This window comes from Myxine glutinosa, chromosome 14, assembly GCF_964187855.1.
Source record: "Myxine glutinosa chromosome 14, kmMyxGlut1.1, whole genome shotgun sequence".
Lineage (NCBI taxonomy): Eukaryota > Metazoa > Chordata > Myxini > Myxiniformes > Myxinidae > Myxine > Myxine glutinosa.
The window spans coordinates 18,376,440-18,401,396 of record NC_136274.1 but is presented as its reverse complement, the minus strand read 5'-3'; the positions used below and the strand labels follow the sequence as shown (position 1 = coordinate 18,401,396).

General features: G+C 45.0%; 1 protein-coding gene across 10 annotated transcripts in view; it reads left to right on the top strand.

Moving 5' to 3' along the window:
* The window catches only part of LOC137439459 (multidrug and toxin extrusion protein 1-like), a 649,989-nt gene that overhangs the window by 535,678 nt on the left and 89,354 nt on the right, over positions 1 to 24,957 (top strand). For 8 of the 10 annotated variants that reach the window (XR_013621310.1, XR_013621311.1, XR_013621304.1 and 5 more), the window contains 3 exons: positions 391 to 435; positions 6,421 to 6,518; positions 21,390 to 21,487. Coding sequence is in view for 1 of the 10 variants with exons in the window: in XM_078767904.1 (XP_078624030.1) it covers positions 391 to 435; positions 6,421 to 6,518; positions 21,390 to 21,487 (241 nt within the window). In the remaining 9 variants the exon portion in view is untranslated. The remainder of the gene's footprint in view (positions 1 to 390; positions 436 to 6,420; positions 6,519 to 21,389; positions 21,488 to 24,957) is intronic. The other 2 variants (XR_013621306.1, XR_013621307.1) reach the window with 1 other exon arrangement.

The following is a 24,957-nucleotide window of genomic DNA, read 5'->3' as shown; positions in this document are numbered from 1 at the left end:
GTGTGGAAGAACTTGACTGGCCTGCACCGAGCCCTGACCTCAACCCCATCGGACACCTTTGGGATGAATTGGAACACCGACTGCAAGCCAGGCCTAATCGCCGAACATCAGTGCTCTTGTGGCTTAATGGAAGCAAATCCCCGCAGCAATATTCCAACATCCAGTGGAAAGCCTTCCCAGAAGAGTGGAGGCTGTTATTGCTGCAAAGGGGGAACCAACTCCATATTATTGCCCATTATTTTGGAATGAGATGTTCGACGAGCTCATACGGGTGCGATGTTCGGGTGTCCACATACTTTTGACCATGTAGTGTATATTGAATGGAAGAGAAGAGAAAAGAAGAGCAATAATTGAGTTTTTGCTGCTGTTATTTTTTCCCTTATCTTTCAGGCGTTCTTCCTCTTTCAACTTGAAGCAAAGTACTTAATGAACCAGGTAAGATGTTTTGCATTATTTTTAACACAATTATTATTTTAACTAATGAATGAAACAGCATTATCAAATTCAGAATTGCAATCTGTTCCACTTTTCCTTTCTAAGAGTTTATTACAATTTGTGAAATTTCCTGCAAAGGCATTAAATGAAGAAGGTTTTTTTTTTTTTTTTTTTTTTTGTTGTTGTTGTTGTACACAAGATCGAGGCTCGTGAAAGAGCGAACATTAATCACACAGAAAGACAAACCGACACATAAAACATATAACATCGGGAGCGGTAGACAAGATGGGGAGAGAGGGGGAAGGACACAAACACAACATTTGAGAGCAGGGACCGAGAGACATCGAGACATCGAGAGATCTGAGAGAGGGCGAGGGCTTTGGGGGGGGGGGGGGCATGGGAAGGGGGCGGTGGGAGAGGTATAAAACATATGGACACTGCCAGGACTTCCAGGAAAGAAGTTGGAATTTCAAACAAGGTGGATCTGGGGTGAATTAGCGGGGGTAGAAAAGATCAAGGTTTTGGATGGGGAAAGATAAGAGATGGTGGTGAACAGCTGTTTTAAAGACCTGGAGGGAGGAGTGGGATTGAAGGGAGTGAGGGAGTTTGTTCCAGAGGCGGGAGAAAAGAGGAATGAAAGAGTGAAGGTGAGCAGAGAGCCGAGATTTCGGCAGTTTAACCATCAGAGGGTTGCTGGCAGAACTTGTGCGACCTGTAGGAATATTTGGGGGACAGAGCACAGAGAGAGCTGGGGGTGCAAGGCCGGAGAGGAGTCGGTAGAAGACAGAAAGACCACCTACCTGCCTGCGGTGAGTGAGTGAAAGGCCCTCAGAGATAGCTTCATCGCGGGAGATTCCAATAATTCTGAAAGCTTTGGTTTCAACAGCGTGAAGCCGAGCTAGGTGTGAGGCAGGAGCACCGGCCCATAGGGGAGAACAGTATTCCATTGAGCTGCGGATGAAAGCCTTGTATGTGGTGAGGAGCTCAGGTGTGCCGAGGAAGGACTTCGCACGACGGAGGATGCCCAGTCGACGACTGGCTTTGGAGGCCAGCTTGGAAATGTGGTTTTCCCAAGAAAGATCATGGCAGATTGTGAGACCCAAAAGCTTGAGCGACACAACTTCTTGGAGAGGATTGTTGAGAAAGTAGATGGGATGGTTGTCCAGTCGATCTTTTCGGAGAGACATAGTAAGAGTGTGAGATTTGTCAGGATTGAAAGACATGTTCCACTTGTTTGACCAGTCTGTGATTTTGTCCAAGTCTTCAGAGAGTGAGGAGGCTGCAGACTGCCGATCTGAGGGAAGAGGAATGGAGCGGCAGAGAGTGGAGTCATCAGCAAAGAGATAGAGAGGATTTTCAAGAGAGTCAGAGAGATCATTTGATGAAGACCAGAAAAAGCACGGGGCCCAGAACACTGCCTTGGGGAACTCCAGCCTGAACAGGAAGAGGAGATGAGAGAAACCCATTCAGGGCCACACGTTGACGACGACTAGAGAGGAAGTCCGCCAGCCATGCGTGGAGATTTCCATGGATACCAAAGGAGGAGAGTTTGGTGAGCAGAGCGGGGTGCCAGACCGTGTCGAAGGCACGTGATATGTCGAGGGAGACAGCTCTAATTTCCTGTTTGGCATTGAGGACCTCCATCCATTGTTGAGACAGCAGAAGCAGCATGTCCAGAGTAGAGTGACCTGGTCTGAAACCAAATTGATGATCAGAGATCAAGCCATTGGAGAAGAGGAAAGATTCCATATCCGAAGCAATGATGGATTCCATGACTTTGCTGATAATTGGGAGAAGGCTGATTGGTCTGTAGTTGCTAGGATCTGTTTTTGCACCTTTTTTGTGCAAAGCGGTGATGTGGCTGATTTCCAAGCAGATGGCAGTTGACCTTGAGCAAAAGAGAGGGTGAAGAGAACAGAGAGAGGGTGAGATAGAGCGGCAGAGCAGGATTTTAGGACCCGTGGGCTGATGCCGTCGGGTCCAGTTGCAGAATCAGAGTCGAGGGTTGACAGAAACTTTGCCACCTTGTCAGGAGGAAAGGACACGGAGTCCAGGAGCAGCAGTGTACGACTGGATATGGTGGGTACAGAGAGGGATGGGTTTGGGACACAAGATTTAGAGGCAAACACAGTGTTGAGGCATTCAGCTTTTTCACGTGCGGAGTCAGCTGTGTAGCCGTTTGAGGTAAGGGAGGGGATGGAGGGGGAACAAACACCAGAAACGGATTTGACCAGACGCCACCAGGATTTGGAAGAGGGAGACAGATAAGAGAGTTCGGTCTTGAGAACGGAGAGATATTGTTTCCTGGCTCTCCTGAGGGTGGACACACACTTGTTTCGGGCTTTGTGAAAGGAAATGAGATTTCCTTCCATTGGATTTGCTTTCCAGGAGACGAAGGCAAGTTGTTTCTGGGCAACAGCCTCACCACAAGATTCCGTGTACCATGGACGGGAGGAAGGGTATGACAACTGAAGACGAGATGGGATAAATCTGTGCATGAGAGAGAGAGCAATTTACTTTGGAAGAATTCCCAGGATGAGTTGATGTCAGAGGTGGTAGAGATGGGAGACCAGTCCAGATGATTGATGGCTGCTTGAAGACCGTGCCAGTTGGCCTGAGTGAAATGCCAGACTCGTCGACGCTGAGCAGGCTCCCTGAGGATGGTCAGAGAGATGTCCACTTTAACAAGGACTTGATCAGATGATCCGATTGGAGCAGAAGAAGAGCAGCAGACATTTTCAGGGAAGTTAGTCATAACCAAGTCCAGAAGAGAAGATGTTCCGTTGACTGAGATCCGGGTCGGGAAATTGACAGATTGTGTCAGTCCCAGTGAGTCGCAGAAGTCCTTTGCTGAGGAGCCTTGGCTGGTGAGAGAGGTACCCACACCCAGCCAACTGGCATGATGACAGTTGAAATCACCACATATGAGGAAGAGAGAGTTGGGATGAGTAGATAGAAGTTGGTCCATATTATCAGACAGCGAGATGTAGATGGAGTCATCACTGTTTGGTGGACGGTACAACACACATATGAACAAGAGGTGGGAGCGAAGGGGAAGCCGTAGCCAGAGGTATTCCTGGGGGTGAGGTGGAGAGATTGCAGTGCAGGGCGAGTGAGGAAGAGAGTTTTTGATAAAGATAGCAACCCCACCTCCAGGACGAGGCTCAGGTCTATCATACCGGAGGAGGGAGTAGCCCGGGAGAGATACTAAGGAATCAGAGACATCATAAAGGAGGAAAGTTTCTGTTAAGCAGATCACGTCTGGTTTGACAGAAGCAACCTGTATGGAGAGATCAGTTAAGTTTGAACGAAGGCCCCGGATGTTTGAGGTCCATACCGTTAATGAAGAGGAAGGGGGAGCATCAGATACAGAACAGGGGGGAGGAGGGGTAGGGTAAGATGTGGAAGAGGTGGAAGAGGTAGGGAGAGCTGTTGAAGGTGTGTCAGAGATTTCAGAATAGCTCGGAGAAAGGGAAGGATGGGGCGGACAAAAGGTTTGATGGTGATTGGGTGAGGCACAATGAGGTGTTATTTGAGGAGGGGGAAGAGCGAGGCAGAAGGTTGGGGGAGATGGAGGTGAGAGTTGGAAGGGGGAAGAAGCGGGGAGGACGCTTTGAGGAGGGGAAGTGAGAGGGGGGAAATTGAGAAGCAATGAGGGTGGGGAGATTTGAAGGGGAGGGGCGAGGGGGGAGTTTGGGAGGGAAGGGACAAGGGGAGGGATTTGAAAGGGATGGGATATGGGGGAGATTTGGAGGGGAGGGGTGAGGGAGGAGTCTAGGAGGGGAGGGGCGAGGGGGCGTCTTGCCGGGGAGGGGTGAGGGGGTAGTTTAAGAGGGAGGGGGCAAGGGGGGAGATTTGAAAGGGATGGGTGATGGGGAAGATTTGGAGGGGAGGGGTGATGGGGAAGATTTGGAGGGGAGGGGTGAGATTGGATTTTAGAAAGTGTACGATTTATGGGAAACGAACATTTATTGCAAAATGAGTTTCTTGTGACCTTCGAGTTAAAAATACGTTTAAGGACGCTGGATGGAGGATGGAGTGCAGGAGAGTTTAGGGAATGTAGAAAAAAGGCACTATAGGAGATGGATATTTTTTTGGGAATGAATTGATTTGGTGAGCAAGTCAAAAGCAGCCTTTTAAAGAAGAAGAAGAAAAAGGTGTTATAATATATGACGGAATACATAACTTGAGGGGAAAGTGTAAACATTGAAGGTTAATAACAGTGAAAACTATCTGGGGAAATGGGGGAGAAACACTTGGTCGAAGAACGAACAAACGAATAAGAATGAATAAACGAATGAGAACAGAGAAGGAAATGTTTGTTTTTTTTTTGTTTTTTTTTTGAGTTGAGATTTACACAAGGAAGTAGGCTATGGGTGAAAAGACTGGGAAAACAGAGAACGAAAGTTATTGGATCACAAACGACGGACCGCTGAGAGAAAAACAAAGCCTCAAGGTTGTACAGTGTACACTGTACAAGGCCTCAGGACACGACACGAATTAACACGATTTTCAATACAGGTATGAAAGATTTGCACCGAAAAATCTTCGTCGGGACACAATATACGTACAACACCATAAATAAATACAGTTTTAACGAAAATACAAATGGGAACAATCACTTAACTTCGATTTCAAATCGTTCGCGACGCGGCAAAGGCCTTGCTCGCGACGCGGCAAACAGACGATCAATTTATGAAAGATAAACACCGAGAAACAACCAAAGTTGCACACAATAACTTCACACACCGAAAGATAATTACAGTTTCGACAAAATACAATTGTGAACAGTCTTAACTTCGAAAAACGTGGAGACCGTGTGGAGCTTCGAAAATCCCTGCCACCGTCTCCGAGATCTCGCGAGACTCTCCGAGAAGGTTGGAGGATTATGCAAGTAATCAGACTGATCAGAGCCTGAATCTGTTTGAGATTAAGCAAATAAAATACTATTCATTGTTCATACAGACGCAAGATAAATCAATTGGGGAATGAACTTCACAAGTTTGCCAATTATTTCAAACAACAGCTTTTTAAAGTAATATGTTGTCATGTGTTTTTTTAAATAATCATGTTTTATCTTTTATTTTGATTTAATTTACTTTAGTCACAAACAGTTATATAAAGTTTGATACAACATGACAAAGACAATTATACAGAAAAAATGTGCAGAATATTTTTTCAGCAGAATGGAGGGGACACAGTTTAAGAGTAAAAAAAGAGAAGAGTTCAGAAGATAGTAAGGCAGAGATCTTTCACTCAGAGTGGTGAACGCTTGGAAGGATCACTCAGCATCGGTATAGTCACAGTAGAGTCGATGAATAGTTTTAAAATTGAGTTTGATATGTATTTGGAAGTAGTGGGGATGTAATGAGGGGGACGGGGGATTGGCACAATTACTTATAGATGCATTGAAGTTCCTTGTAAATGTGCAGTCATTACAAAATAAAACAATGTCAGTTTGTGTGTTTGTACAGATGTCTGTCCCCCTTCATAAGGGTATTTTTAAAGGCCAATCTTTTAACACGATTTTGTGTTCACTATGGTTTGTATTTGAGGACAGAACAAACTCGAAAAACATTTTCCATAAAAGAGTAATTATGTTTATTCTCCTGGAATGGTAGATGGTGGCATGCAAACCGAGCCTCAAGGGCGGTGCACAGAAGCGTTTTTGAAAACAATAAATATAAGGTGCAGGGAGGTAAAATCTGCTGCACGTGATGTGCAACACGCGTAGAGGAAAACGAGTGTTCATTTATATCTGTATGATGTCGAATAAATAAAAAAGATATTAGCACACCTGACACTAGGCCAAGGTTTCAGACTTTGGCACGCTCCCGAGGCTGCACCGTCAAATAAACTGTTCCAACCCGTCATTTTTAATGTTTTATTTTTACTAGTTACAAAACGAAACAAGTGAAATGGATGAAAGATTAATTTTGTACATTTTTTCTATTTGTGCCATTTCTGTCTGAAAACACAACCAAGAAAATCATCATACCTCAAGTTCTCACCGCTCTGGCATCCAACGCCATCCATGTTCTGCTGAATTACGTACTACTGTATGTTTTGGAGACCGGGATCATGTAAGCTTCACCACAAGGAGCAATGTGCAATTGAGCAACCATTACACAAGATGAAATGCACACAGTTTGAGATTCATTTCAACGACAATGAAATCCTGAAAGCAGATCTCTTTATAAGGAATTTTAATGGAAGAGTATGCCATTTCGCCCATCATGCTTGCACTATATAAACACTGCAAGTGTCTTTCACAGACTATAATTGAAAGCCAGAAGTAAATATTTCAACTGGAATATCTTATTTTCCAGCTGCAAAAAATTCTCATCCACTGTATAAATTGATGCCTAAATAGGGTGGATAGGTGGCAGGCACCCACTATTGGTCAGAACCCTCACAGCAGATGCTAGTGTTAAACAAGAGTTCACAGTCACAATTTCAGTTGTCGTCGTTGTTGTTCTTGTTGTTTTGTATATGCAGCCTGTGGCTGACTGTCACATAATTTCTGGAAGGGCGGCTGTGCCGCTGATGCAGTGCTCCTATTACCATAAATATTTTCGTGAATTTTTTTTTTTTTTAAACAAGATCGAGGATCGTGTAAGAGCTAAAATCAATCACAAAAAAAACAAGAAAAAGAGCAATCGGACATTGCAAACCCTCGCCAGGATGTATTTTCAGTGGTTTTTAAGGCTTTTGTGTTAAAACAAATATGGCGGCCGAACCACGTGACCGATGACGTCATCATTTTTTTTTTCTTAATTACTTTATTCCTAGATTATGCTCAGGAAATTTCATCTTGATCGGATGAAGTTTTGTACTTGTCGAATTATGACGTCATAATGGAGGCACATATGACATCATCATTAACATATTTTATTCCCCATGGAGAGTTCTTTACAATGAGCCATGTCTCAATTTTTTCTATTCAGCACTTTCGGAGATATAGAGGTGCAACGTTTTTCGGTTTTTCGAAGATGGCGGCCGAACCCCGTGACCGATGACGTCATCATTATTTTTTTCTACACCAGTTTATGCCGACATGGCGCTCAAGAAATTTCATCTTAATTGGATGAAGTTTTGTACTTGTCGAATTATGACGTCATAATGGAGGCACCTATGACATCATCATTAACATATTTTATTTCCCATGGAGAGCTCTTTACAATGCGCCATGTCTCAATTTTTTCTATTCAGCACTTTCCGGGATATAGAGGTGCAAAGTTTTTTGTTTTTTTTCCAAGATGGCGGCCGAACCACGTGACATATGACGTCATAATTATCATTAAAAAATTATACAGGTGGAGTTGCACCGATGATGAAAATTTCCTGTCAATCGGACCAATGGTTGCAGAGAAAATCATGTTTATTCTGTGCGGACAAACAGACAAACAAACAAACAGACAAACAAACAGACAAACAAACGGACTCAAATGCAATACCCTCTCCTCTGGCGAGGGTAACAAACGGACACACAAAACATACAATAAAGGGAGTGGGAGACAAGATGGGGAGAGAGAGGGAAGCACACAAGTACAACAGCAGAGAACAGGGAACTCGGGAGATCTGTGGGAGGGAGAGGGCTTGGGAGGAGGAGGCATGGGAATGCGAGGGGGGGTGGGAGAGGTATAAAACACATGGATTCTGCAAGAACTACCAGGAAAGAAGTCGGTATTTCAAAAAAAAAGTGGATCTGGGGGTGAATTAACGGGGGAAGAAGAGATCCAGATTTTGGATGGGGGAAGATAAGAGATGGTGGTGAACAGCTGTTTTAAAGACCTGGAGGGAGGAGTGGGATTGAAGAGAGTGAAGGAGTTTGTTCCAGAGGTGGGAGTAAAGAGATTTGAACTTTGAACTGATTGAACTGAACTGAAGAATTGAACTGATTTGAACTCCTAATTAGATTGATTATCGTGAATCACTCCCGGTGTGTACCCTGGTTAGAATAGGTACACCGTAGTATCCCTGCGTGTCGTAAGAGGCGACCAAGAGGGTTGGCGTCAGGAAGGGCATCCGGCCATAAAAACATTGCCTCAAAAAGAGAACCATGACAATTACAACTACATGTGGGCAGGGTACAGCCCGAAGTGGAGATCGGTTTCTGAGGTTTGGGACATGGAATGTAGGGACAATGACAGGGAGATCAGGAGAAGTGGTGGAAGTATTGATCAGAAGAAGAGTGGACATATGTTGTGTGCAAGAGACGAGATGGAAGGGAAGTGGTGTGAGAATGGTGAAGGATAGGCAGGGACAGAAATACAAGTTTGTGTGGCAAGGGTGCCCGGAGGGCGTGAATGGTGTTGGTGTCCTGTTATCTGAGGTGTTTGTAGACAGTGTGGTGAGTGTGACAAGAGTGAGTGATAGGTTGATGATGGTGAAAATGATGATTGGAAAGCTCTTGGTGAATGTCATCTCAGGATATGCTCCGCAGGTTGGTCGGAGCAATGAAGAGAAGGACAAGTTCTGGTGTGCGATAGAGAAGCTGATGGAAAACGTGAAAGATGAGGAAGTTGTTGTGGTCGGAGGAGACCTAAATGGACATGTGGGAAGGAGTATGGATGGTTTTGAGGGAGTTCATGGGGGTTACGGATATGGTGTGAGAAATGGAGAAGGTGAAAGGATTTTGGAGTTTGCTGATGGAGCTGAATTGTTGATTTGTAATACTCAGTTCCAGAAAGAGGATAACAAGCTTGTTACATACACGTCAGGTGGGTCGACGACAACTGTTGCCTACCTGATGGTGCGTAGGCGAGATAGGGGGCACCTCCGGGACACAAAGGTGATCCCGGAGGAGGAGGCTGTTTCACAGCACCACTTGGTTGTCTGTGACATTAGGGTGAAAGGTGCGAGGAGAGCTCAGCGGGTGAAGTACCAACCGAGAATGAAGGTGTGGAGGTTGAAAGAGGTGACAGTAAGGGAGGCATTAAAAGAGAGGGTGAGTAGGGTCGAGGATGATGTGGTTGAGCTTGAACGTGGTTGGATGTCAATGAAAGATAGTCTCTTGGGAGCCGTTAGTGAGGTATGTGGATGGACAAAAGGACCACCGAGGCACTCGGAAACATGGTGGTGGGATGAGGAAGTTGGAAAGAGGATTGACGAGAAGAGGAAGAAGTTCAAGGAGTGGCAGAAGGCGAAGGGTACAGGAGCAGAAAAAGCAGAGCATGAAATTTATAAGGCAGCCAAGAAGGCTGCAAAGAAAGAGGTAGGAAAATGTTCGGAGAAAGCTTGGATTCGGAAGAGGGTCAGAGAGCGGTATTCAGGATTGCAAAGCAGATAGCGAAAGAGAGATGTGAGGTTATGGGGGTGAGTTGCTTGATGGATGAAGTGGGACAAATCATTGTGGACCCAGATGGAATTAAAGGAAGATGGAAAAGATATATGGAAATGCTGTTGTATACAGAGAATGAATGGGATGGCAACATAGAGAGTAACCCAGTTTTAGGACCGGCAGAGAAGATAACTGAGAAGGAAGTTGAGGAAGCGATAAAAGCAATGAAGAGTAGAAAAGCAGTAGGGCCGACGGGAGTTGTGGGAGATATGTTGAAGGCAGCAGGAAGTTGGTGTGTGAAGAGGATGACAGAGATCTGTAATCTGGTGGTGAAAGAAGGCCACATTCCAGTGGATTGGGTACGTAGTACCCTCGTCCCTCTATACAAGGGGAAAGGTGACCCTCTGGAGTGTGGCTCGTACCGAGCGATAAAGTTATTGGAGCATAGAATAAAGGTATTGGAAAGGGTGTTGGAGAGGAGGATAAGGAAGAAGGTGAAGATCGACGAAATGCAGTTTGGATTTATGCCAGGAAGAGGAACGACAGACGCGCTCTTTATTGTGAGGCAGTTGCAGGAGAAGTACATGGAGAAGAGGAAGAAGTTGTTTCTTGTGTTTGTTGATCTGGAGAAAGCATTCGATTGGGTTTCACGCTAAGTATTGACATGGGCATTGAGGAAGTTAGGAGTGGAGATATGTTGCGCGTCTGTACAAAGTAGTGATGATCAGAGTAGATGTACAAAATGTTGTTGATTTGTAGTTGATCAGATTTGTAGTTAAAATGATCAGAGTAGATATGTTGATCAGAGTAGTGATGGCAATGTACAAAAGAGTGCGCACAGCTGTAATGACGAAGGACGGGAACAGTGGTGAGTTTGAGGTGAAGGTGGGAGTGCATCAGGGGTCGGTACTAAGTCCACTACTATTTGTAGCTGTGATGGAGGTGCTGGCTCAGAACGTAAAGGAGGGTTTACCGTGGGAGTTGTTGAATGCAGATGATCTGGTGTTGATTGCGGAAAGTATGGATGGACTGAAGGAAAAGATGAACAAGTGTGAAGGAATGTATGGAGACAAAAGGTCTGAAGGTGAATATCGGAAAGACGAAGGTGATGGCAAGTGGTAAAACATGTGGTGGGGTGGAAAGAACTGGGAAGTGGCCATGTGCTGTGTGCAGGAAGGGTGTCGGAGTGAACTCCATTCAATGTACAATGCGCGCTGAGTGGGTTCATCAAAAATGTAGTGGTCTGAGAGGGTCATTAACCAGTGTGGCAGCTACATTCAAATGTAAGGTGTGCACAGAGGGAGCTGCAGATGGAGGAAATGTTGAGTTGGATCTTGGAGACGGCATGAAGCTGGAAGGTGTGAAAACATTTTGCTACCTTGGAGACATGCTGAATGGAGAAGGTGGATCAGACTCGGCAACAGTTGCAAGAGTGAGATGTGCCTGGAAGAAGTTTCGGGAACTGAGTGGCATGCTGAGGAGGGGAGTGTCGTTGAAGCTGAAGGGAAAGGTGTATGCTGCATGTGTGAGAAGTGTTATGATTTATGGGAGCAAGACATGGGTAATGAACGTAGAGCAGCAACGAAGGCTGGAAAGGGTGGAAATGTGAATGGTTCGGTGGATGTGCGGAGTATCGTTGAGAGAGAGGAAGACAAATGATGAATTGCGAAAGATGATGGGAATAGAGCCTGTGATTGATGCTGTGAAGAGGAACAGGTTGAGATGGTTTGGTCATGTGTTGAGGAAGGATGAAAGTGACTGGTTGAGAAGAGTGATGGAAATGAATGTAGAAGGAAGTAGAGGACGGGGTAGACCGAGAAAGACTTGGCTAAAGATGGTGGAAGAAGAAATGCGGGCAAGGGGGTTAACAAGGAGAGATGCAGAAAATAGGGCAAAATGGAGAAGATTGTCATGGGGACCGCAAGGCTAACCCCGTTCTAGCAGGGAAAATGGCCTTAAAATGCATGTTGTTGTTGTTGTTGTTTGTATCGTGAATGATGGACAACATGTCGAAGCTTATTAATAATCCGAGAATATCTGAACAATACCATCAAAATATTAAATAAACCAAAACGTGCAAGTCTAATGCATGTACTCATATCAAATGTATGTCAGTATCTCGAACAACAAACTATTCAAAGTTCTTTTGTCATATTTATTTTTGGACACATTTATTGCAGAATGCTCTTTCAAGTGTTGGAATATAGAGAACATGTAATTCAGTTTGGAAAGCCAATAATCATCCTGAAACTTCAAAGCCTTCTCTCCGTCTAGTTCACAGACATTTCGTCTTTCAAAGCCTGAACAGGGGAAAGCACTTTGCCTCTCAACAGCCATCCGACCTCTGCATGGAACAGCAGCTTCCGAGCAAGTAGCACGCATATATTTGCAGTTTTGAGAGCAAAAGGGATTACTGGCATGCTTACGGTCGACATTCACTATTTTCGCAATATCTTGGAGGACCTCTTTGAGATCATTCTTCGCAGCCTTTTTCACACAACCAACAAGTAAAGATATCCGTTTGGCAGCCAGTGCCTCTCGATAAATCAAGCAGTGAATCGGAAAACAGTTTGAAGACACGCTTTTGATGTGTGTGACCACTCTGTGTTTTGAAAGCACCAACCATGGCAATTTGGTCACAGACACACATTTGGTCCAACCCAGGCCTGCCTCCTCATTGCCCACATCAGTTGTCTCGTCAAATTGCAGCCCGAAGCAAGGAGCTTCCCTCAGCCTGACGAGCAATTGAACTTTTAAGTTGTCTGCTGTTGACATGCACCTCCCCTTCATTGTGCAATTGGATAGAGGAATTGTCTTCACCTTGTCCATCACCTTCTTTCCTCCACGGAGATATACTCAGCAGCAACTTCCAGACACATGGCAGGATCACATTCTCTGCTTCAACAAATGGCTCCCTCTGCAATAGGATGTGATCTATCTTGAGAGATGCCAATACCAGTGGCTTCTCATGTCGGTCGTGGTAAACTACTACTCCCTCCAGCTAGTTTTGCTGGTTCCAGTGTGCGGCTAGATTATACGACTGGTTATAAACATATTCACCATCTAATCATTCACCGCAGTTGTCACTTACCCTCCCATTCACCCCACCTTTCTCAATCACCCCAATCCTGATCTCATTCACCCCTGGGTGAACCATTCACCCAGGTTGAGAAGTACAGTGCTACAGTAGACATATTATCTGGACTTGGGCTTTATTTCCTCTCGAGCAATAACTGTTTTTTCATTTTCTTTATTACCTCCGCTACTGAAGGAGGATGGAGGGTATGTTTTCACCCCTGTCTGTTTTCACCCCTGTCTGGTTGTCTGTGTCTGTTTGTGAACTGTGAACTTTTGTGTAACACTAGCATCTGCTGTAAGGGTTCTGACCAATAGTGGGTGCCGCCACCCATCCACCCTATCTCAAAATGTTGTGGACGGATTCGTACGAAATTTGGTGGTGAGATTGAGTATGTGACAAGGACGGAATTATTACATTTTGTTGAAGATTCGAATCCGGATCTGAGATGTTTTTAAGTGATTCTTCGCCATTGAGAGATAGGTAGGACAAAACACGACATATAGCAATATATCTCAAAAAGTTGTGGACGGATTCGGACGAAACTTGGTGGGCAGGTTTGGTGTGTGTCAATGAAGACTTGATTCAATTTTGGTGAATATTCCAATCCGGATCCGGATCAGAGAATTTTAAATTGATTTTTCACTATTGAGTGATCGGGCCAAAAACGATATATAGCATGATATTTCAAAAAGTTGTGGACGACTTATGACAAAATTGGGTGCATGAGTTGCGTAAGTGACAAGAACAGGCTGATAAGATTTTGTTTCAGGTCCGAATTCAGATCTGGCCTATCAGTGGGATACAAAACATTAACTGGTGGAGGTATGCGCCCCACCGAGTGCCGTTCTGGAAAGCCCGCCCCTTGCGCAGCAGAAGACAGGGTTTTGTAATCACTAGTGTGTGTGTGTGTGTGTGTGTGTGTGTGTGTGTGTGTGTGTGTGTGTGTGTGTGTGTCTCCGTCTCCGTCTCCGTCTCCGTCTCCGTCTCCGACTCCGTCCGTGTGTTCGTCCGGGCCGTAACCTTTTTACCATTTGAGTTTTGTCATCAAATTTTCACCAAAGTTTAATTATGATAACACAGAGAATACAAATTAATAATTTTGTCAAAGGTTATAGGTCTGCGTCACCTAAAATCACAAATTTCCATCCAATATATAGCATATATATATATATAGCATTTTAGATGCTATATATATGCTTATATATAGCATTTATATATTTTGCAATATATAGCATTTTAGCCTGGTGTTGGCTTAGCGGTTAGGGTGCCGTCTTGGGATCCTAGGATCCTGGGTTCGGATCCTGGTCGATCGCTAAATTAACACCAGGGGGGTTGACTCAGCCTGTCATCCTTCCGAGGTCGGCAAATTGAGTACCAGCTTGCTGTGATGAATGATCCCGGTGTGTACCCCGGCTTAGAATAGATACACCGTATCCCTGCGTATCGTAAGAGGCGACCATGGGTTGGTGTCAGGAAGGGCATCCGGCCATAAAAACATGGCCTCAAACAGGGAACCATGATTGTCATGGGGCCCGCAAGGCTAACCCCTGCTCTAGCCGGGAAAATGGACTTAAAACGATCATTCATTCATTCATTCATATATATATTGTTGCGGATCTCAACGTCGGCCTTCCCCCTTATCAAGGGGGGATTAATCCCCTTGTCTTTTATCTAGCCGACGCGATCCGGGGCTATGACGTTCCTTCCGGTCAGCGCTGAATAGGGTGGTAGGCCGAATTATTCCTATTACCTGTTACGTGGTCCTCCCCGACCCCCTTGTCACGGTGTACCTCCGAGCTCCGAGAGGAGCCATGGCAGAATAATGTGTTACTCCGTGTCAAAAATCACTCGTGAAACCACACCAATGGTTATCAACAAACAAATATTGTATTAAAAATCACACCAGAATAAAGATACAACAATAATAGCAATCAACAATGCAATCAACACATCTTATGATGGTACCATCAGCTAGGGTAAGATAACTCACTGTGCTCCAAGTGAGTGAAAAAGAACACTCCCCAATGTCTCTATAGCTCAAAGGCGATCCCCTCCAGCGAGCGTCAGAGCGATATCGAATCGAAACCCGAACCCCGTTTAGATGACGGGCTCAGTCACACCGACAAAACAGCACAAAAGGCGTAGGCGGCCGAAGCGGCGCAAAAAGTCACCTGGTCCAAAACCGCGTAAGGCAAACTCATGGAGGAATGGGAAATCCAAAGGCGCCCTCCAGATATGAACGTTCACGGTTCAGTCGGCGAACCGCAAGTTAATCTTCAAACTCCGCGTTGCACACACACACATCCCAGATAGACGTCGGAATGGTGAAAAAGGCTTTTTTTTTTCTTCTTTTTTTGTATACAAGATCGAGGCTCGTGAAAGAGCGAACATTAATCACACAGAAAGACAAACCGACACATAAAACATATAACATCGGGAGCGGTAGACAAGATGGGGAGAGAGGGGGAAGGACACAAACACAACATTTGAGAGCAGGGACCGAGAGACATGGAGACATCGAGAGATCTGAGAGAGGGCGAGGGCTTTGGGGGGGGGGGGGCATGGGAAGGGGGTGGTGGGAGAGGTATAAAACATATGGACACTGCCAGGACTTCCAGGAAAGAAGTTGGAATTTCAAACAAGGTGGATCTGGGGTGAATTAGCAGGGGTAGAAAAGATCAAGGTTTTGGATGGGGGAAGATAAGAGATGGTGGTGAACAGCTGTTTTAAAGACCTGGAGGGAGGAGTGGGATTGAAGGGAGTGAGGGAGTTTGTTCCAGAGGCAGGAGAAAAGAGGAATGAAAGAGTGAAGGTGAGCAGAGAGCCGAGATTTCGGCAGTTTAACCATCAGAGGGTTGCTGGCAGATCTTGTGCGACCTGTAGGAATATTTGGGGGACAGAGCACAGAGAGAGCTGGGGGTGCAAGGCCGGAGAGGAGTCGGTAGAAGACAGAAAGACCACCTACCTGCCTGCGGTGAGTGAGTGATAGGCCCTCAGAGATAGCTTCATCGCGGGAGATTCCAATAATTCTGAAAGCTTTGGTTTCAACAGCGTGAAGCCGAGCTAGGTGTGAGGCAGGAGCACCGGCCCATAGGGGAGAACAGTATTCCATTGAGCTGCGGATGAAAGCCTTGTATGTGGTGAGGAGCTCAGGTGTGCCGAGGAAGGACTTCGCACGACGGAGGATGCCCAGTCGGCGACTGGCTTTGGAGGCCAGCTTGGAAATGTGGTTTTCCCAAGAAAGATCATGGCAGATAGTGAGACCCAAAATCTTGAGCGACAGAACTTCTTGGAGAGGATTGTTGAGAAAGTAGATGGGAGGGTTGTCCAGTCGATCTTTTCGGAGAGACATAGTAAGAGTGTGAGATTTGTCAGGATTGAAAGACATGTTCCACTTGTTTGACCAGTCTGTGATTTTGTCCAGGTCTTCAGAGAGTGAGGAGGCAGCAGACTGCCGATCTGAGGGAAGAGGAATGGAGCGGCAGAGAGTGGAGTCATCAGCAAAGGGATAGAGAGGATTTTCGAGAGAGTCAGAGAGATCATTGATGAAGACCAGAAAAAGCACGGGGCCCAGAACACTGCCTTGGGGAACTCCAGCCTGAACAGGAAGAGGAGATGAGAGAAACCCATTCAGGGCCACACGTTGACGACGACTAGAGAGGAAGTCCGCCAGCCATGCGTGGAGATTTCCATGGATACCAAAGGAGGAGAGTTTGGTGAGCAGAGTGGGGTGCCAGGCCGTGTCGAAGGCACGTGATATGTCGAGGGAGACAGCTCTAATTTCCTGTTTGGCATTGAGGACCTCCATCCATTGTTGAGACAGCAGAAGCAGCATGTCCAGAGTAGAGTGACCTGGTCTGAAACCAAATTGATGATCAGAGATCAAGCCATTGGAGAAGAGGAAAGATTTCATATCCGAAGCAATGATGGATTCCATGACTTTGCTGATAATTGGGAGAAGGCTGATTGGTCTGTAGTTGCTAGGATCTGTTTTTGCACCTTTTTTGTGCAAAGCGGTGATGTTGGCTGATTTCCAAGCAGATGGCAGTTGACCTTGAGCAAAAGAGAGGGTGAAGAGAACAGAGAGAGGGTGAGATAGAGCAGCAGAGCAGGAGCAGGAGCAGGCTGACGGGAAGCAAAGACCTTTTGCGATGAGCAAAGCGCGAGTGTCAAAATGGCCGACGGCTCATAAGTCGCAACGACCCGGCGATGATTCTTCAGAATCCCAACGCAAAACCTGACCACGCAGGTTTATCAATCCCAGCGATAACACCTATCGCAGGAATTCCTTTCAAGGAAAGTCCAAGTTCACTCGCGACTTTCGTTCGACCACGCTCGCTCCAGAGCTTAAAGCGACCAGCTTCTTGTCCGACTTTTTGCCCCGCATTTTTTCTCTCCTCTTCTTCTTCGTCTCGCGGTTCCCGATCTGGTTTCCTGTTTCATTTAACATTAACCTTTTTATCTTTTGACAATAATAATGGCTATTTCCCTCAATCATAATAATAATACAGAGAACCAGAAATGTTTCAAGTGGATGAAAACCACAACACCGGAAGTGACGAATCTGTAACACTTCCCCCCCTCAAGAAAGAAAGTTTGAACATAGTGAAAACTTTCTTTGCAGGCAAAACTCTCCCAACAAACAAAAGTAAATTCACACCCAAATCATCAATTCCCGTGAGCAACGATAATCAATATTTCCCAAAAATAAAGCAACAAAACTTCAAACAACCTACAGAGATTTCCAAAGTTAATTCACTCTGGACAAAGTAACAGCAACGACATTGTCCCTGCCCTTTACATGCTCAATTTCCCAGTTGAACTCCTGCAAAGCCAAACTCCATCTCATCAACCTCTGATTTTTATTTTTAGTTTCTTTTGAATGAAGGTTAAGGGGTTGTGATCAAAAATCCAAAGTCAAGCAAATCTATAGCACTTTTTCCAGGAGGCCGAGCTGAGAGCCAGGTTCCATGGTGGTTGGGTGGTGAGGCCTGGAAGTATTCACGACATGGACGCCTTTAGGAACATGGAGTTCACGGTTAATCCATGTAGGAAAGTCCACTACATGGACGCCTTTAGGAACGTGGTGTTCACGGTTAATCCGTGTAGGAATCTTGGCTAGGCTGCTCCGCAGTATTCAGTGCTTCAACTCTTCCTAACTTTCATAATAATCATGGTTGGACCGCTTGCCGCTGTAGTCACGTGAACAGCGGTCTCCGTCTCAGCCACTACCCTGACAATCATCTCTTCGGGAGCTGCCGTAACTCTGGGAGCCTCCATAGTAATATCGACTGCGGCCACCACCAAAACTACTACTCCCACCCCGGGAGCCATAGCCACCCCCGAAACTACCTCCACGTTTTCCTCCTCTGTAGCCCCCTCGACACCTATGGCCTGCCTTCTCTACTGTTATGGTCCGACCATCCAAATCCTTGCCATTCAAATCCTTTTCTGCATCTTTGGCGTCCTTTGTGTTTTCAAAAACGTGACAAAGCCAAACCCTCTTGACTTTTGCGTCTCCCTATCTTTTATCAGCCGCACTTCCAAGAGTGGTCCATATTGGCCGAAGACAGAATCCAAAACAACTTCCTTTGTTTTGAAGTTCAGTCAACCTACAAAGAGCTTGCCAACATTGCTTCCATCCCTGACTTGTGTGTGCTGAAACTTAGTTTCAGGGTACTTCCTCTTCTCTTCAGGCCGCTTCCTACCCATAGCACGAGTCGCGGTACAGGATGGAAAGATACCCGGAATCTCCTGCTCTACCTGTGCGGTGTTATTTTCCATACTAGGCTTTTCAACAAACATCGGGTTACCAGAAACTTGACCACCGGCCAAATCATTCCCGATAACAAAAGATACTCCCTCGACAGGAAGAGTGGCTTGTAAACCTACGGTGACCGGTCCTGACACCAAATCGGCCTGCAAATGGATGACATGAAGTGGAGCTTTAACATAGCCACCAACCCCCTGTAAACGAACACTAACACCAGTTGCCGTCTTCTCTGACGATGGCAAAATGCCTTCAAGCATCAAAGATTGATGTGCTCCTGTGTCCCTCAATACCCTAACAGGCCTCTGGTTCGTTAAGTCTCCATCCAGTGACACAAACCCCTCTGAAATAAATGGTTTGTAACCCTCTTGAACAAGGTCGTTCTGTGATGCCGTAACTTTGGCATGGGAACCCTCACAAGGCTCTGTCGTCCAAGGACGATTTCTCACATTTGCCAATGCATTCGGAGTTGTACTTGTCTGACTCCGCTCTTGGTTTTTCCTTTCCAGAGCATAACATTGGGACATCAAGTGTCCAGGTTTCTTGCAAAAAGCGCAAGTAGACCCGGAGGAAAAACTCGTGGTCCTCCTCGAGCCCCCCGGAAGATAAGTCTGTCTTGGAACTGTAGTCTTCTGATCCCTAAAAGTGGCGGTATCAGAGTTGTCCTCATAGTCATCTCTAGGCCACCCCCATGAATTTTCGTTCTCCGCACCGGATGTACCATAACTCCCCTGGCGAACTCTAGGCGGGAAGTTAGGTTTGTGGAACCCCATCTTGTGTGTCAAGGCCTAGTCATCTACCACGGTTGCGGCCTCATACAACTCTGGTACCTTATTTTCCTCCAGATGTACTTTAATGTCCTCGTGGACACACTGTTTGAATTCCTCCACCAAAATCAATTGTCGCAACAGTTTGAAGTCTTTCCCAACCCCTTTCGAATCACACCACCTATCAAGCATGGTTTCCTTCATTCTGGCAAACTCCACATGGGTCTCACTCTCCCTCTTCCTGGTATTCCGGAATTTTTGCCGGTAAGCTTCAGGGACCAATTCATATGCTTTGAGAATGATTTTCTTCACTATCTCATAATCTGCACATTGGTCAATCGGTAAAGCCGAAAATATATCTTGAGCTTTACCCACCAGAACACTTTGCACTAACATGGTCCAGGACTCCTCAGGCCATTTTAGCATTCGAGCCACTTTCTCAAAGTGTAAAAAAAACTTGGCTACCTCCTTTTCATTGAAGGGTGGAACCAGCCTCACATGTCTACCAACATCCCAGGTGTTCTGACTAGTTGTCGAACGAGCCGGCATGGATGGTACCTCTCCCCGTTCTCTCATTAACTCCAGCTCCTTGAATTAAATTTCCTTCTGAAGCTCAATGTCACGTTCCTTTAACTCCCTTTCGGCTCTTCGTTCCTCCGCTCTTTCCCCTGCTCTTCTTTCTTCTTCAGCTCTCCTTTCCTCTGTTCTTCTTTCCTCGAGTTCTCGTTCCTGTGCTATTCTTTTTTCCTCAAGTTCTCGTTCCTGTTTTACTCTTTCCTTTTCTGCCTTCCTTTCCTCTGCTTTTAACCTTTCCTGGCTCTGCAGTTGCATCTCCAGTTTCCGGAGCTCCACATTTTCTTGTTCCTCGGGTAACCAATCCAAGGCTACCTCTGTCCATGTGCCCTGTCCCACCAGAGCTTCTATCACCAATGTCTGCATCTCTGCTTTCTTCATATTAACTCGCACCTCCAAGTTAAAATGTCTGGCCAATATCAAGAGTTCCGATTTTTTTAACCCTTGGAACTGTGCCTCACTAGGGGACGCCGCAAACATTTCTGCGTCAAACACCATGGTGACTATCCGTTAGCACCTGTTAACCATCACACAAAAATTTTGTTTTTTGTGAAAACACGAAAACCCCTTTTTCTCTGCAATGGCTGAACAGATCGAGGCCAAACTTTGCAGGCAGAATCGCATACCCATGACGAACAAAAAAGTCATCCAGCATGACGTCATGCATCACATGGTTTCAGAGTTATAACGTTTTTAAGCATGAACCTTCAAAACCGAGCCGCTCCCTCATTTTTGATCCAATCGACGGGAAACTTCACAGATCTGTTCAACATGTCAGTCTACTAAAATGTCCTTTTGGAATTTGCACTAGGGCATGTGGTTTGGCAGATATCGTTAATTAAACGAAAATATTTAAAATATGGATATCTCTTGTTTATTCTAGAGTTCTCCACAAGCCGCACCGCGCGCCCTCAGCCTCGTCTGCGAACGTCAAAAGCGCGACAAAGCGCGCGCTTTCGGGAGGGGTGGAGCCAAGCCGAACAACATATATATATATACACATCGACCATTGATCGTGAACCGGAAAATATAATAAATTGCTGATATTTAGCGACTCGAAAGGTTCTTTGTCAACAACTTTTCTTGTCGTACTTCTGCTGACCTGTCTGCAAGGTGTATAAATCGAAGTCCTGAGGGCAAATCACAGGTGAGCCCGTCCTGAGGTAATTAGCGATTGGCAACGATTCAGAACCTGTGGGTAAATAACCCTTGGTAATTTCCCCAACAGTTTTCTGGAGGACAGACTGCTGGTAGGGGACATGTATTGCAGCGCAATACTCAGAATGCTTGTTTTGGTAGTAATCCTATGCTTAGTCACTTAGCCATCAGAGCCTGTTTCCAGTCCTGTTGTTTTGTCCCTAACAAATTCCTTCTGCTCATCCTTCATCGCAAACCTTAATTCCCTGTTCAACCACTGTGGTCTCTTTTTGCCTCGAGCTTCACATCTCACTCCTTATTGCTGTATTTCTCTTTGTGCCACAGGGGAGCTGCCATTGCACATGCACTCAACTTCTACTTCCAAATGATTTGTCTGATTATTTACATCTGGTGGAGAGGATGTGTATCTTCTACTTGGGGAGGTAATAGATCCATACCCACAAATTGTACAAACAACAGCACAAAGTAGAGAATGCTTTAACATCAAGTTGAATTTACACCCTTATTTCATTTGCATGGAGGATCTTGTATAAAACACTTATTAATCCCCAACCAGGAGGTAGGTTCGCCCTCTGTCTGCCTTTCCATCCATCCCATATGTGGTTTCTGCACCTTTTTTCAATACGCTTTAACATATTCAACTGACACCTTTATTATGACAAGTTACAGAACAAGTTTGAGTTTTGGGACATTTTGCGAATTTTTCACGGAGATATGCCCTTTTGCTTGGAACAAGAACATTCATTTGGACCGGTCGGGGACTTGTACTGCAAAGCAAAAATCAAGCTTCTCAAGACTCTCTGCTCACCTTCATTCTTTCATTCCTCTTTACTCCCACCTCTGGAACAAACTCCCTCACTCTCTTCAATCCCACTCCTCTCTCCAGGTATTTAAAACAGCTGTTCGCCGCCATCTCTTATCTTCCCCCATACAAAACCTTGATCTTTTCTATCCCTGTTAATTCACCCTAGATCCACTTTTTGTTCCCCGTCGCACCGCGGAGCGAAAGGGGGACTATGGTTTTCCCCTCCGTCCGTGTGTCCATCCGTCCGTCTGTCCGGGCGTGCGTACGCAAAGGACCGCATTCGAATTTGGTGTGTGGGTGCAACCCACGTCAAAATCCAAGATGGCCGCCGCCATGTATGTCAACCTTGTGAGCGGAATATCTTGCAAAATAAGCGAAGTACCGACTTCTAATCTGGTGTGTGGGTGTATCTGGGCATAAGGAAGAACCCTACTGAAAATTGGGTCGCCACGTCAAAATCTAAGATGGCCACCGCCATGTATGTCTGAACCTTGTGAGCAGAATATCTTGAAAAATAAGCAAAGTACCAACTTCTAATCTGGTGTGTGGGTGTATCTCGGCATAAGGAAGAACGCTATTGAAAATTGGGTCGCCACGTCAAAATCCAAGATCGCCGCCTTGCGTCCTCCACTTTGTCAACTCACATCACTTCACTGACGGGGGACCGAGGCGTAACGCTTGTTTGAAATACCAACTTCTTTCCTGGAAGTCCTTGCAGTGTCCATGTGTTTTATTCCCCCCCCCCCCCCACCCCCTTCCCACGCCCCTTCCCCCAAGCCCTCTCCCTCCCACAGATCTCCCGATGTCCCTGCTCTCAAATGTTGAGCTTGTGTGCTTCCCCCTCTTTCCCTATCTTGTCTACCGCTCCCCTTATTATATGTTTTATGCGTCCGTTTTTTTTTTTTTTTTGTGATAAATGTTATCTTTCACGAGCCTCGCTCGGTCTTGTATCCAAAAAAAAAAAAAAAGAAGCAATTCTCCCTCTTCTTGTGATAGATATGCAATAATAACAAGTTGCAATAAATAACATATAAAGCCAAAATCATTTGCCTGTTTCAACATGATTTAACATAGTACAGTACTTTTGTTTTTGAGGGTCATTACAAAAGTTGTCACCCCACCAATATAAGACACATTGTTTACCTAATCTCCATCCTTTTCTATTGCACTTCGTTCAGCAATCTGTCGACAATTTGATCCCAGCACCGAGGCCATTCCTCTGAAATGTCATTAACACAGTTGTTTTGACTGTGGACATTCTTTTTTTCTCCCACTAACAATAACACCCATTGTTGAACAGTCTCACATGCTGTGAGGGCTCAGGAAAAATTGCAACGTGGATTTGGGAAAAATGTATTGGCGAGTGCGAAGCATTTCTCTGTTCGCATTATTACCTCCGCCACCAAAGGTGGATGGAGGTTATGTTTTCACCCCTATCTGTCTGTTTGTCCGTTTGTGAACAAAATATCTCAAAAAAGTTGTGGATGGATTCGGACGAAATTTGGCAGAGTTGTAGCGTAGGTGACAAGGACGAAATGATTAGACTTTGGTGAAGATCCAGATCCGGCTACTAGAATTTTTTCAGTGATTCTTCACCATTGGGAGATCGGGCCAAAACGATACGTAGCAGGATATCTCAAAAGGTTGTCGACGGATTTAGACGAAACTTGGTGGACTAGTTGGTTGTCTGACAAAGACGATTCGTTACGATTTTGGTGAAGATCTGAATATGGATTCGGATATGAGAATTATTTAATTTTTAAAGTGATTCTTAACCATTGGGAGATAGGGCCAAAAATAAAACATAGCAGGATATCTCAAAAAGTTATTCATGCATTTGGACGAAACTTATTGGACAGGTTGGGTGTGTGACAAGGAAGAATCGATTCAATTTTGGTAAAGATCAGGATCCAGCTAGTAGAATTTTAAAGTGATTCTTCACCATTGAGTGATATGGCCAACCAGGCGAAGGTCTGCTCTCTACTGAGTGCCGTTCTAGTTTACCAATTATTTCAGAGAGACAAGGTGTATGAGGGTCTTCAATCACAATATGTATTCACAATAATCACGACATGTAAAATCCCAAAAAGTGTTATTGACAATGCGGGACCCCATAAAATCAAATCATGACAATGTTTCATCAAACCCAAGCCCATAAGAGCGCATGGTATGTCAGAATGCACGGTAAGTAACGTTACGTTATGTAGTCGAGCATTACATTACGCAAATTACAAAAACCATTGGCTTTGTTTGGGTCGTGTGTTATTAACGATGAGGGACCCCGAAAAATCTCATCATATGTCGAATAACAAGGTTTAATCAAGCCCGTGGGAACGCACTGTATGTCAAAACACACTGTGAGGTGTTGAGTTGATTTTTTAAAGCGCATTAAATATGTGTTTCTCAATCGTGCTATTCATCTTTTAAGAGTGCTTTAAATGCGCGTTTCCCAATCATCCCATTACTGGATATTGTCACAGGGTTTGACCCACACTGCGGTCATTCCTCTTTTATTCTATTCATGCTGTGGACAATGCTAAAAAAAGTACAAAGGAGGGTTTGCCAGATGGTCCTTTCAGAGAGAGAGAGAGAGAGAGTGTGTGTGTGTGTGAGTGTGTGAGTGTGTGTGTGTTTTTATGTCCTTTTATTACAAAAGTATAAAAATAACAAATGATGATTCAAAGAAAACAATCACAACAGTTGCACAAACCTTTCATGATAAATAAAGAAATTATCAGCAAATAAACAAGCAAGTATTAAGGAAATCAACTACATAGTGAATACTAACTGACCCTAAGCTATTTTGCAAAATGCATCTCTCACACACCACTGCTTCTCAAAGAGTTGTACCTCAGAACAACAACAAAATTCCAGCTTAACTCTTGACACACAGAGCTTTAAACATTTCCAAAACATCTGTACTATACGAATCATTACGTATCTTTGAATTCCTGGTCTTATATATCGCCAACTTGGCTTGCGCAAGAAAGAAATGAATTAAATTTGTTGTTGGGAATTGAACCGCCCACTAGGGCCAAAAATAAAGGCAGGAAAATCAAAAACAAAGGATTGCCATGCAAGTAACAT